Source organism: Podarcis cretensis (assembly GCF_951804945.1).
Source record: "Podarcis cretensis genome assembly, chromosome: 4".
Lineage (NCBI taxonomy): Eukaryota > Metazoa > Chordata > Lepidosauria > Squamata > Lacertidae > Podarcis > Podarcis cretensis.
In genome coordinates, this window is record NC_137173.1 from 59,601,445 (window position 1) to 59,615,264 (window position 13,820).

General features: G+C 38.4%; 1 protein-coding gene across 1 annotated transcript in view; it reads right to left on the reverse strand.

Annotated features, from left to right (window-relative positions):
* USP9X (ubiquitin specific peptidase 9 X-linked) overlaps positions 1-13,820 on the reverse strand; it is a 71,702-nt gene that overhangs the window by 22,630 nt on the left and 35,252 nt on the right. Inside the window, exons 13-26 of the mRNA XM_079974476.1 lie at positions 12,518-12,654; positions 11,581-11,714; positions 10,896-10,983; positions 8,433-8,775; positions 5,455-5,550; positions 4,858-5,069; positions 4,058-4,298; positions 3,681-3,830; positions 3,461-3,581; positions 2,844-2,974; positions 2,111-2,389; positions 1,781-1,906; positions 1,110-1,235; positions 82-248 (exon numbers count right to left, since the gene is read on the reverse strand). Coding sequence (XP_079830602.1) covers positions 82-248; positions 1,110-1,235; positions 1,781-1,906; positions 2,111-2,389; positions 2,844-2,974; positions 3,461-3,581; positions 3,681-3,830; positions 4,058-4,298; positions 4,858-5,069; positions 5,455-5,550; positions 8,433-8,775; positions 10,896-10,983; positions 11,581-11,714; positions 12,518-12,654 — 2,351 coding nt within the window. The remainder of the gene's footprint in view (positions 1-81; positions 249-1,109; positions 1,236-1,780; positions 1,907-2,110; positions 2,390-2,843; positions 2,975-3,460; positions 3,582-3,680; positions 3,831-4,057; positions 4,299-4,857; positions 5,070-5,454; positions 5,551-8,432; positions 8,776-10,895; positions 10,984-11,580; positions 11,715-12,517; positions 12,655-13,820) is intronic.

Sequence of the window (13,820 nt, forward strand, 5' to 3'; positions counted from 1 at the left end):
CAAGTGTACTTTGAATTGGGCATCTATAGTCACCTGCTGCCACCTGGATTCAGCAACTGTGAGATGAAAAAAACCACTTACTTGCTGTGACAGTGCAACAACAAGTCAATGATAAATGTCTGCCAAGCTTTTTCTTTGCTAAGTGCATCCAGCGCTGTTGGAATCAAGGCAAAACAAAGGGTCATCACTTCGAGTGCTTCACAGCAAACTTGTTCATCTTCTGCATCTGGTTCATTGCCTGCATTTGTCTGTAAAATTAATCAGAAATAAGTAGCATAAAATAGGAATGGAAGAAGAACTAATGATTTTCTTAACTGTTCCCTTCAGATACAAACCAATACTGAGGACAAACATCTACTTACTACAACCTACAGCCTGAGTAAGGCCTACAACTGAAACAGGAATTAATAATTATAATAATGTGGTCTGATATCTTATTTATAGCCACACATACAAACATGAATTTTGACACAATGCTGAAATTATGCGAAAGGGGAAAGGCATTAGTGAAAAGTCAGGGGGAATATAGTAATAAATAAAAAATATTTTTTAAATTTATATCCCGCCCATCTGGCTGGGTTTCCCCAGCCACTCTGGGCAGCTTACAACATATATAAAAATGTAACAAAACATCAAAAATGAAAAAACCACACAAAAATATCCTATAAAAGCAACAAACAAACCAATAAATCAATAGAAATGAAGACGAAGAAGAAGACCCAAATTAAAATAACTGCCAACACCAACCCGAAAAAAAACAAAACAGAGAAACCAAAATTAGAACTGTTTAAATCATTTTAGTCAGTTGCCCCAACCCAAGAATTTTCCATCCACATGAGACTGTAAAAAGGCACTGAGACTGCTACAAAGTTATGCTTCAATGAGGTAACACTGAAGTGCTTTCTTAAAAGCTATAAAGGCATTTTCTCAACAAAAGTGCCAGCAAAGTAACTATCAATGATTTAACTCGGAAATTTATTAGATGAAAATTATTTAAAATCATATAAAAATGTTTACAATTTCTAAACAGGCCACTTGAAGTCTGAATTTCCTAGGATAGCCCTTATCAACGATCAGTTTGAGAGAAAAGGTTGCTTAGGATTTCTTACCTTCTCATAAATTTTACTAATATCCTCATTTGAACTGAATACCAGCTGTACTGATCCACATCCTGAAGCCCAAACTATTTTCTGCACTGCTCTAATAACACAAATATCAGGGATATATTTTGAAGCCTAAAAATAGAAAGATAGCATCAAATATAACTGTTCCAAATGTTTTTCCTTCAGACAGGGAGAAAGAAGCATAGAGAGCAAGAGTAAAAAAAGCAAACGCTTAATACATTTCCCACAAATCTGAATCCACGAGAGCCTGCATTCTTGCACTTGAGGATGAAGCTCATACCAAGTCCACGTGGCCCTGTACTGTCAACTTGGGAAGTGGTTCTCCAGGGTCTCTAGCCAAAGTCTCTCTCATTACCTACTACCATATATTTTTAAAACGGCACTGAGATTTCTGAATGTAAAGTATGTGCTCCTCTCGAAAGGGACAGTATCCTGGCACAGGGATACAAATCAGCAACTACAGAACCAGGAAGCATTAAGGTGTGACCATATGCCACCAAGGAAGCTCCTTCTATTTTGGACACTAGAGACAGGCTTCCATTAAGGATATATAAGCAACTGCTGAGGAAAGTACAGATTCTCCTCTCCCACTCCCCCCCAAGTCACCGCCTTAAGCCTAAATCAGGAACTGGGGGAATAGCGAAAATTATACTAACCTCATCAGATATTTGCTGTGCAAGGCGTATTGCTACATTTCTTAGCATGCACTCTGAGGTTGGGTTGGGAATGTTCTGTAGAGCAGTTTGCAACACCACTGCTTGATCATGAGTTGCTTGGTTGATCTGGAACAATTTATTTTCAATATTTTAAAGAAAGAACATTACTATCTTCAACTGTAAAAGTTTAACATGGTGGAGAAAAAATATATTTCCACAGCCATTTACAAATTAAGCAATACTAGTCAATATCAGACTTTAAATATTTACTGGTTATCAGATCACAATAAAGCATTCACAATTTTGTTTTAAGAACAAAGTTAACATTACCTGTGACATTGGGCTTGTGCCCTCTACAACTGGCTGACAAGCTTCCGCCACAGCTCTCACATGGCCATAGCCAATTGCAGTTAGCAATAGTTTTGCTATTTTTAGAGCATTTAGGTAGGCACCCCTTCTTGTTTCCATATCTGCATTTGGCAGGAAGTTATTTCTGGTCAGCATACTCAGCACAAGAGGTAAGCCACCACTTTTTAAGAAGTTGTACTGGAAGTCAGTGGCATCTTCTCCCAGAGGTAAATTGGCAGGCATTAACAAGGCATAAACTACCTGCAAGGGGGAAAGAAGTGGGAGAAAGAAAACAGGAAAAATAATTCAGCAAACTTTTAAACTAAGTATACTGAAATGCAAGATGAGAGGATGGTTTTTGCATATTTGTTTCCTTTACATTTTGTGATGAAGCTCTTTTCTCCATGAGCAACCTTCCCCACAATCCAGTCCTATGGGAAGGCCTTGCAGTACAGTCACACCTTGTGTTGCGTTAGGTTCATGTTGTGTCTTTTCGGCTTGAGAACGCGGCAAACCCAGAAGTGTATACATCCAGGTTTCACCGCAGGTGCATACGCAGAAATGCTCTATTTCGCTCTGTGCAGAAGCGCCGCTCTAGTTACGACAGAGTACCACTGTACTCTGCAATTTGGGTGTGATCCCTGAATTCAGTGTAAAAATAATACTAGAAGGAAAATTTCAAGTATCAAAATATTAAAAATGAGATATTACAAACCTCTGTAAGATATAGCACTTGTGATGCAGAAGGGCCGAAGAAAAGAGAATCAAGGGATGGACTAAGGCTGCTGTCTCCGAGTTTTGCATGGTCTAAACAAATAGCTCTTAGTTTTTCTACAGTAGTGTTATCTGGAATAAAAGCACAATTTAAAGATGTTTCTTCTCACAGAGAATACAATATAGATTTCTGAAGCATTTTGGAAAGTGTAATACATTGAAACTGCAAAGGAAGAGATAGCACTGAAGAACATGGAGAATGTTTGTCTTTTTTTCTTTGAAAATCACATTTTGCTTCAGTCCCAAGACAAATGCTGCAAACTGGAGAAATAGCATGCACCAGAAATTTTCCATGACCACCTCTTTCAGCATGTGTCTTCAAAGAACCCCAAAAACAGTTTGAGGAAAAGCAGCTTGATACTCGCTTTTGAACTTTCTGGAGTAGAAAGGGCAACAGTGTGTGTGCACTGCTTTTAAACACTCACACAGATGAATCCCCACACTGATTTTGAACTTGGATAGTTAAACATGCAGTTTGATTGTTTTGTACAGGTAGCTTCTAAGATGCTCTACATTTCACTTTCTATAAATAGAAAATACACTGAAAATAAATTTTACCTGGTGGCATCAATTTCATAAGGATCCGTGCACCATCTCTAAGAGGTGGCATATTTAGGCTACAGCCTAGGTCTGCAACTTGCCAAAGAAACGAGATATATCTAGGATGCAGTGACATGATCTAAAATAAAAGTAAAAACCTGTCATGAGATACCAGCTCCTAATATCAGATAATAAAATTCAGTCTATAATTTTGAGTGTGTGTCTGTTCTTTACTTACAACTCCAGGCAAGCAACTTTCAACTTCTGGGTTTGGACCATCACTATAGTGATTGCCATGGTTGCCTGGAGAACCAGTCGATGAATCAGATGAGCTATCAGGGCTTGAAGGCATATTGGAACTTATCTGTGTAAGCTTGGCTGTAATTAGCTGGGGGGTGGGGAGTAATAGAAAGTGATAAAATGGAGAGATTGTACAAAATTGTTAAAATGGTTATCTTTCTAATAGCAAACTTGACTGAATATATTAAACTGTTAATACTATAGCTACTCACAAAGCATGCCATTATTTCAAATTATATTTATGCATTCATTTACCTTTCAAAAGAGAACATTCAAAAATAAGTAAGATCAATATATGATATTTACAGTACTTACTGTTTTATCTTTGAGATTTAATTGTCCAATTAATTTTCTATCATCTGCTGGATCTACTAGCTCGCCTCCAATAAATAATTCTACTTTTGTATGTGCACTGTTGGCTTTAATACGATTGAGAATGCAACGTCTAACTGAACCAATCGTGTCATTTGTATGGGACCAAACATCCAAGTCTTCCACTTGCCGGCCTTGATTTGGAAAACGAACTACCAGAGAGATGTGTTTACCACGAAAAGCTCTGAGAACAAAGATAAAGATAATACCACTTTAAACAATCAAAAGTCTTTAAAAGCGTTTACTACTGCCAGGGAAAATTATAGAACTAAATTTATATTGGGGCAATGCCTTTAATAGGCCAGCCAAAATGTCACATTAGAACAATACCTAATAATTGTTCCAATAGCGGTATTTTGCTGACATAGTTGACTTTACTTGTTAAGTTTTATTTTATTTTCAAAAGATTACAACACTCCAATAAAACTGGAATTCAGAAAATTTTGCTTACTTTTTAATAATTCTTCTACTTGTTTGCTAGACTAAAGGGGAATAAATCTGAAAAGGTTATCTACAGCATATAATGAATGGATTATCTTTTGCCTTTATGTATGTGGCAAAGAAATCAGAAATATAAGATTTATGATTCTACAAATATACTGTACTAATATATTACACAGGCTATGTTATTTAAAAGTTTTTACACAATATGAGATGCATAGCAGAATCCTAACACCACAATTACTTGGAAAATTACTTAATATTGCATCCTAATTCACCAGAGTTTTGAAATTTCCACAAACCTTGACATTGGTAGAATTGTTCGCTCTTCATGGTAATCACTGTCACATTCATTTATATATTCTCTTAAAACGGTCAACACTCGCACCATTCTTATCGCTTCTTGCCTTGCACAATTAATACTGTCTTTATCGCCATCCAAAACACACAAAGTATCATAGGATGCTTTCAAACGATCAAAGCAGGACTGAATGAAGTCTTCATGGATTACTACCTACAGAAATGCCAAGAGATAGCTATATCTCAACAAAACAATATAAAAGGTCACAAGAGAGAGAAACTAATCCTACATCTGTAATTTACATGGATGACACTCCTAAGCAGAAGATTCCAGCAACACTAGTATTTTTAACAGGCTTCAGTGTGCCAACAGAATTTTTGGAATGATGAAAATACATGGCAATTAACAACTTAAAAGCCATTAGTTAGTATGAATTCCTATTTGAATGAAGAGCCAGCTAAAGAAGAAATGTATGTTCTCAAAGATTTACTTTTGTAAAATAGTCCTCAAGCAAAGCATACTAAGGAAGGAGACTTTCATCAATGAAAATGGTAAATGCTACCTATTTTTTAAAAACAGTTTTTTTTCATAATTTTACCTGATTTACTTGCAATCTCGGACCAAGATTGGTATAGATTTCCTTTAGTAGATCTATTGCTCGACTGGCAATGTCATCACTTCCTTGAATTACAACCTAAGGCAGAAATATAAAGCATATACCACTTTAACTTAAGTATTATGGCCTATGAGAATAAAATCTCTAAGTGCAATCTTGACAAAAATATGTATATAAAATCTACTGCAAATGGTCTTATGACCCATTCTTGGCTTTGATACAACACACAGTAATATTATTTCATTTATGAACTAATTTCCATAAGGCATCCCAAAGTGATTTACAATTTTTTAAAAAGTCATTAGATTCGTCTAACATATGACAACATCATACACACATAAAATAAATTTTCCCACCCTAGCCCATGAGATGAAGTTAAAGCAATACATCAGAAATAACATCCAAAGAACGTAATAAGCCCTATCCCAGACAACCATTTATATAGAAAGCAATATACAATTTATGTCAATCAAAAAGTTTTATAACGTGAAGGGAGTCTGATGTTTTCAGTTTTAGCCACATATATAACAAAGCTGTACCAATCAGTTGCAAAATAATTTTATGGTTCAAACCTTGTGCCAATTTTATTTTATTAGTCTATTTTCCCCCAAATGCTATTTGTCATACATTATTGTACCAGTCTGTCAAAGAAATGCCCTCCAAGTTCTTCCAGTATCTCATTACAAGCCTGGCCAATAGTAAAAAATAACTTATCGGGGGTTTTAACTGTAAATTAGTGTTGCCTCCCATTAAAAGATTGAGCAGTGCCAGCTCTGAACACTTAGAGGTTTACTTGACCAGCAATTGTGATTTACAATAGAACATATATAAAAACAAAACAACTGTATATATACAAACAAATTTAAATGACAACTATAAATAACAAACTTAAAACAGTAGCACCTACATAAAATCAATTCAAATACAAAATAAATACCAACTGGGATAAAGATTTTAGAAGGTTTGTAGAAAAAAAGGAATGTATTTGGAAAGTGCTGGAATGATAATGGAGAATGTGCCTGTCTGATATGCAATGTGAAGGTTTCCAAAGTGTAGGTGGCCCAATTTTTACATTGTGTGGAACAGACCTCCTGGCAGGATGCTCTCTCCTGCAGAATGGGTATGTAGGAGATGAGGTGATCTTTTAGATACCCTGGTCCATAGTGGATATGAGATTTGTACACCAATACCAGCACCTGGAACCTAGTCTGGTAGCTTACTGGCAGCCTGTGCAATTCTTTCAGCAGTGGTGTCATATAATGATATTCCACCACATTGAGCAGTCCAGCTGCCGCATAGCTGCGGTTACTGGGTCAGTCTCAAGGGCAGCCCCAAATAGAATGCATTGCAGAAATCCAATCTGGAGGTTACCAACATATGGATGACAGTGGTTGGGCTGCAATGGTTGGGCTATCTTTCCAACTGAAGCTGGTGTACTGCACTCCTAGCTCCAGAGGTCACCTAGGCTTCTAGTGACAGAGATGGGTCCAGCAGCATCCCCACATTAAGAACCTGCTCCTTCAGGAGGATACAACCCATCCAAAGCAGGCAATTGGCCAATTATCCAGGCTAGGAAATTGCTCATTCACAGCACCTCTGTATCGCCAGGATTCAGAGCCATAAACGCACCACCAAGTGCAGGCACCAGTCCAGGGCTTGTAAGGCTTCTTCAAATTCCAATTTTACAGAGAAATTGAGCTGGATGTTACAGAGAAATTAAGCTGGGTATCATCAATGTTTTCTGGACACCTCCTCTGGAACTATATTAACAGTGATACCAAGTTCTGCACAAATATGAGCAACCATACCCTGCAAGTGCCTTGCAGCATTGTCAAAGCACATCTCCAAGAACTGTACCTTAGGACTAGATTTCAACAGCCCATTCACCCCTCAGGATGGCTACTTGAGGATGCAATAGTGGCACAGAAGCAAGCTTTCTTAGCTTCCATCACCAGCATACAGTAGCTACTATTATGTGCTTTCACCTGTGCTCAGTCATTTTTCATTTATAAAACTCGCTATAGTCCCTGGAGTTCCCTTGAAAACCAGGGCACCATTGGGATCCATAGCACCAAAGGACAAATAGAAGTGTTTGTGTCAATGACACTTTCCATTGTGAGACCAGGGACTTGGCAGGAGCACTAGATAATACCAAATGGAAAATCCCCCAAGTCCAGGGGCAAACCTGCTGATTAAGTACTCCACTCCTGCAGGCTAAAGTCAAATGGTTGCTCCATAACAGGGTAATGCAAACATACCCCCTACCCCATCCTACAACACCAATCCATCTACCAGTCATCCTTTTGTAAATAAAAGATCAAGGCTATGTCCTGTTATTTGTCAGGTCAATTCTGTACTGAGGCAGCCCCTTGGTTGCCATGGCAGCCATAATGTCCCAAGTCAGCATGGATTTTGAAATCACCAAGTCTGGGAATTTTCCAACCCTACACCCAAGACTACTTCTGCCAGTTTGGGTAGTGAGACAGCTGGACTAATTGAACAGAGGAAGAAAATGAGAGCAAACTACATAATTGGCAGCTTTACTGACACTGATTGCCATTCCTACAGAGAGAGCGCTTCTTTTACAGTGTGACAGCAACGAACTGCCAAAGCCACAGTTGCAACCTGATACTCCACATATATAATGATGACTTCAGGAAGCATTGTGTAGCTGCATGGACATAGCAGACTTCTGCAGCAGCACTAGAAAGAATAAATATCTGTGGCAACCTCATATTCAACATCAAATGAGTTTTTCACCAAGCCATGTGCTGATTTTGCACTTTGTACAAATCACAGCGTATCAAAATAGGCAATGTGTAGCTGGAGTACAGAGTAGAACTCACATGTAATAACAGTTGCAGAACTTTTATTTTATTGGCCTAACCATACAAACCAACTTTTTTGTCAAATTACTATAAACTACAACTTGAATAAGTTAGATGTACTTTTACACTTACCCTCCAAAGGTAATCCAATCCTATTAACTCCAAGTCATCCATCATATAGGCTCGTCTCTTTGCAACTAGCTTCCCTTCTCGACAGTTCACAGCTTTGAAGAAACGTTCAAAACATTTCATTCCATTTTCTGTTAAGAGTGAAGGGTCCAACTGAAGAACATTGTTTTCAAAGAAGTCTTTATTTATGTCAGGGTCTAAATCCGGTTCATCTCCCATGAGTTTAGAATACCATTTAAAACAGGCTTCACGATCACACAGGTAGACTGCATTTTCAGCTAAACATTTCCATATTTGTTTTGCCTGAGGAGCACAGAGCCATAGTTGACCATCCTTCAGTAAAAATCTAGCATGAAACAGAGAGAAACAAGAAGTCATTAAAATTAGAAATGTCGCTCTAATTCTATGAATTAACACTTAAAACTCAGTAGCTGATGCTGTTTTCAACTGTTCTCCAATGTATTCATACATTCTGGAATATTCCTCAATCACAGAAAAGAGATCAATCTACCGTATTTTTCGCTCTATAGGGCGCACTTTTTCCCCTCAAAAAATGAAGGGGAAATGTGTGTGCGTCCTATGGAGCGAATGCAGGCTTCAGGAAGCTATCCGCAAGCCTTTGGAGTGCTGCGGGAATTTTCTTTATTCCCCCCCCCCAAAAAAAACCCCTAAGTGCGCCCTATGGTCCGGTGTGCCCTATGGAGCGAAAAATACGGTATCCGGATTAAATAATATGCATATTATAAACTTGACATTTCACACAACTACTCTGTACACAAATGTCAGTCACATACTGACATGTGTAAGCAGGTAAAAGATGTTAGAATCCCAACTATAAAAGAAAATTTGAGTTAAGCAAACAGATTGCCTTTGTATCATGCCAAGCAGCCTAGATAAATAGGTATTATGTGCTTTTTTGGACTAGTTGGCAGGTTCAATTTCATTGAACATCCTTCAGTCCTACAAAAAAATCCCAGCTATTGATTTCCCGTAGATGCATCTGTCTCAGTACTATAAGCAGAAAAATGCTTCAATAACTATCCAAAGCAGAATAGAGCAGAAGAGAAAACTGTCTACAAATTGCATAGAGAAAATTGTGCGAATTTCACACAGAGCCTAACTACTGTGTCCAAAGAACAATTCTTCTATCCAGTGGTCACACATGGATAAATAAAGGTATCTTCCCCCCATGAATCCCAACTGATACGTTTCACACCTAGAAGGAACATGAGTAGTATCAGCCATAATCAGAACGTTTACCATTCCTCTCATGGTGTTATCTATTGCGAATATTTAGGGGGAAAATACTTTGTTATGCTTTTGATTACAACTGTATCTTCTTCAGAAGTGTTAAATAAAACATCCACCATCATAGTTAAGAATACGTGTGCTCTGATCTTAGTACAGTGGTGCCCCGCAAGACGAATGCCTCGCTAGACGAAAAACGCGCAAGACGAAAGGGTTTTTCGTTTCTTGAGTTGCTTCACAAGATGAATTTCCCTATGGGCTTGCTTCGCAAGACGAAAACGTCTTGCGGGTTTGCTTCCTTTTTCTTAAAGCCGTTAATACCCGGGGAATCCGCGCTCCGCAAGACGAAAAAATCGCAAGACGAAGCAGCTCGCGGAACGAATTAATTTTGTCTTGCGAGGCACCACTGTAGATTATTCTGGGCTTATCTCACCTAATATTCAAGGCTTTATTCTTTTAGCCAAGTGGTTGGGGTGTGTGTGTGTGTGTGTGTGTGTGTGTGTGAGCAGTAAGTATAGGGATGTCAGAGTAAACTTAAGTGAGGAACCTTGTCTGTGGAATGGCCACCCGGCTAGAAATATTCATTCTCTATATTTTCAAACCATAAGAACATTAGAACTTGCACATGAGTCATCTCTTTCCTTGACCGAAGTACTGCATGCCTCTTTCTAATCCCTTGTATACGGAAAGGTTTCTAGTGTTATCACATATCATTGCTGTCCTACCATCAGAAAACCTCCTCCTTCAAACATGTTTTGATAAAACAAGGGATATGTCTGCATCAGCTATATCAGACTAAAAAGTGTACCAGTACACTCTCTGCCCCTATTCTTCTGGGGGCAGCAGAGCAATTAAGCAGTAGCTCAACTAGTTAGAATAAAGACCATCAGTGCTTGCGCTAGGAGCAATAGAGAGCTGGTATGTGGATAAATGAAAGCAGCCAGTGAGTCTTCATCTGTGACATGGGAATGAGACAAATAAAGGGATTGTGCATTCTAGCTGGTAAGACCTGGAACTAAAGAGCATGCAGCAGGAACTTGTTTCTAGCCATGTGCTTACTGCGACCTTGTCTAGAAATAGATTCAGCCACAAGACAAATATCATTTTGTAGATCAGCTGTTCTCAACAGCAAAAAAGGGCATTCATTTTTTTGCTTTTTTGAACAGCATAGATTGCTACTTTTACACCCAATGTAAAGCAAGTATCACTAAAACCAACCGTAGGAAGTTCAGACGTTCTTGGACTTCTTGCACATGACTGTATCTACTCCCAGGTCTTACAGTTTGTGGATCGTATTCTCCATGCTCTGAAAATTTAATACAAAATATTATAATACATTTTTTTTTTTAAATCCAACAGCAAAACCTTTTCAATTTTTCTCTAAAGGACGTCCCATTATGGCCAAGAAAGTGCTTAGGACTGCATACATTTTTAAGTTTCTTATCCAGTCTTATCTATTAAAAGAGTATTTAATATTAGTGATGACTTTTCTATTTGAAAGGTATATGCAAAGTTTACATTCCGACAACAAAATTACTTTGGAAAATTATCAGAAAGTACACAATACTAGATACCATATTTGCAGCAAATGTTGAAATTAACTTTTCCAGAAGTAGTTAAGCAAAATGTGGGAGATATAAATTTCAATCACAGCACATTTTATAGCTATTGTAAAAACACACAAATGTACACAAAACTGGCAGCTTTGCCAATAAAATTATTCTGCCCCTCCCCACCTCCATCAACAAATTATTTGCTTAAATATGTACAGTTGGGTCTGGAAAAATACCTAAAGTAGAATCTAGGCGGAAAGTGACTTTCCCACTTCCTTCAGCATATAAGGAGGAAATAAATAGCAATATATCTCATAATGTAGTTCTAGACAAAATTAAATTTAACTCACCTTTAGCATACTGTCTCATGCTTTCCATATACGCTGAAAGATTTTCTGCAACTAAAGTTACTAGAGCATGATTGTGCTGAAGTTGATTGATTAAGTCATGGCGATAAAACACATGGGGGCTTCGCTGAGTTTGACTGCAGTTTAAACACACATCAAAGTGTTACAAGTCCTGTTACTGAGAGTTTCAAACAATCCATTCCAAATGGCTACCATATTGCAAAACTATGCACACTCCCTCCCAAAGCTCCTAATCCCCTTAGATATTAGAGGGGTTCGGGGACTTGAGCAGACCAATTAGTTCTCCCCAGTTCTGTCTCTTTTATTTTCAATGAATGCATTAGAATTCTGTATCTCAACTTCTCTCAATCACAGCATTGACATACTCATGCAGACTGCCAAGCTTCTGATTGCCCTTTAAGTCTTTATTCCCCCTACCCCAAGACAAGAGCTTCCCACAGAAAACACTGAAAAAAATCCAGTATTTTAGTATAATTGTGATTGGGCAACAGTGCCCTCACCCCAAGGTAACAGCAAAGACATGAGTTCTTGTCTTCAGCATTCAGTGTGAAACAAGTTCCATCTTCAGACAATGGAGTGAGTTACTCCCAATTTTCTGGCTTCTATAGGCTTCAGCTTTACGAATGCCATAAGCCAATTTAACTGAAAGGAATGACCAGTGAGAACCAGGGGGAAATAATCTGATCATCAGACAGGAGAGAGAAAATTGAGGAGACTGAGCTTGCCTCCCAGAGTTCTTTGCTCTCCTGCCTCCGTCACATGATTAGAAAAGTTACCCAACCCATCCATCTGGGTCATCAGCAACCATCTCAAATGTATTAACATTTCCCATTATATTTCAGCAATACTAACTGTGAACTGTGTACCCTTTTCTAGCCCAACACATTAAAGAAATGAAAAGTTTATATTAAAGTCTCACCTCAAGTTTTGTGGTGCTTCACCAAACAAACTACAAATTTCCCTAATTTGTTTCAATGCAGGAATGACCCATTTATCATTTGTGCGAAGCTCTTCTATAAAACGATCTATCCATTGTATTTTTTGTGTATCTCGATCCTTAAAAAACAAATATTTTTATTTTAGCTTGCAACAATTAAGTATTTTTAAAGTGGTTTATCCATTTCTGGCTCCCTGTTTTAAATACTTTGGAACTGAATCATTAGGTTAGAAAACAGCCTACTAGAGAAGTTAACCAACAAACTCAAAATAGCACAGGTAGAAGCAAAGGAGGGCACCTTCAGCCCAATATGGGTCTCCCTTCATCACATACACAGCACAACAGGACAATGACCAACCCTCCCCTGCAACATCTAATATCATTTGTTTTTATCCCTTTGGTGTCTGCTGCCCTGGTATCCTTTTGAGAGTAGGGCTGGGTACAAATTCAATACATAAATAATATGGACACCATGGCAAGCTCTCGTTAACACTAATCAAAAGGGAGGAAGACAAAGTGAAGCTGAAAGGGAGGGAGAACATATGCCAGCCCACAGCTTGCTCATAATCCTCTAAGCCAGGGGTGTCAAACTCAAATTCATCGGGGGCCGAATCAGCAGTTTGGTCACCCTCAAAGGGCTGGTTGTATCTGTAAAGTGGAGGTTTCCTGTGTAGAACGGCCGGCACCGCTAGAGGGCAGGTGTTCTCTGGCTTGTAGGATGCCACGCATGCGCTGAAGAGGCGGCTTTCTTTGTAAAAAAAAAAAAAAAAAAGCGAGAATAAAAGGTGAAGGCTGGCGGCCACACGGGCCACATGACGAGGTCTGGCAGACCGGATTCGGCCCACGGGCCTTGTGTTTGACACCCGTGCTCTAAGCTATGGTTAGGAGTAGCATCTGAAACGAGCTTTTTGATATCTACCCTCTTCCTTTATTTTTGTGAAAACAATACAACAGCCTTAATGCCACTATAGTATCAAATCCCAGTGTTAATACCAATGGGACTATGGATTATTGGACATACATGAATTAAACTTGTGTTCACAAGTTCCCTTCATCACATGCTCTAATTTCAATAAGTTCCATCACCAAAAACAATTTCTTGTTACATCTGAACTGCCAAACTATGATTTTCATAACCCCTCTAAACCAGAGATGCAATCCTAGTCTGAAAGAATTCAACAGCAAGGTCACCATTTCATATTTAACAGCAAACTAGTTGCTGTTAAGGAGAGAGAAAGGTAGGAACACACAAGCATAATGTCAGCCAACCCAAAGACAATGACTA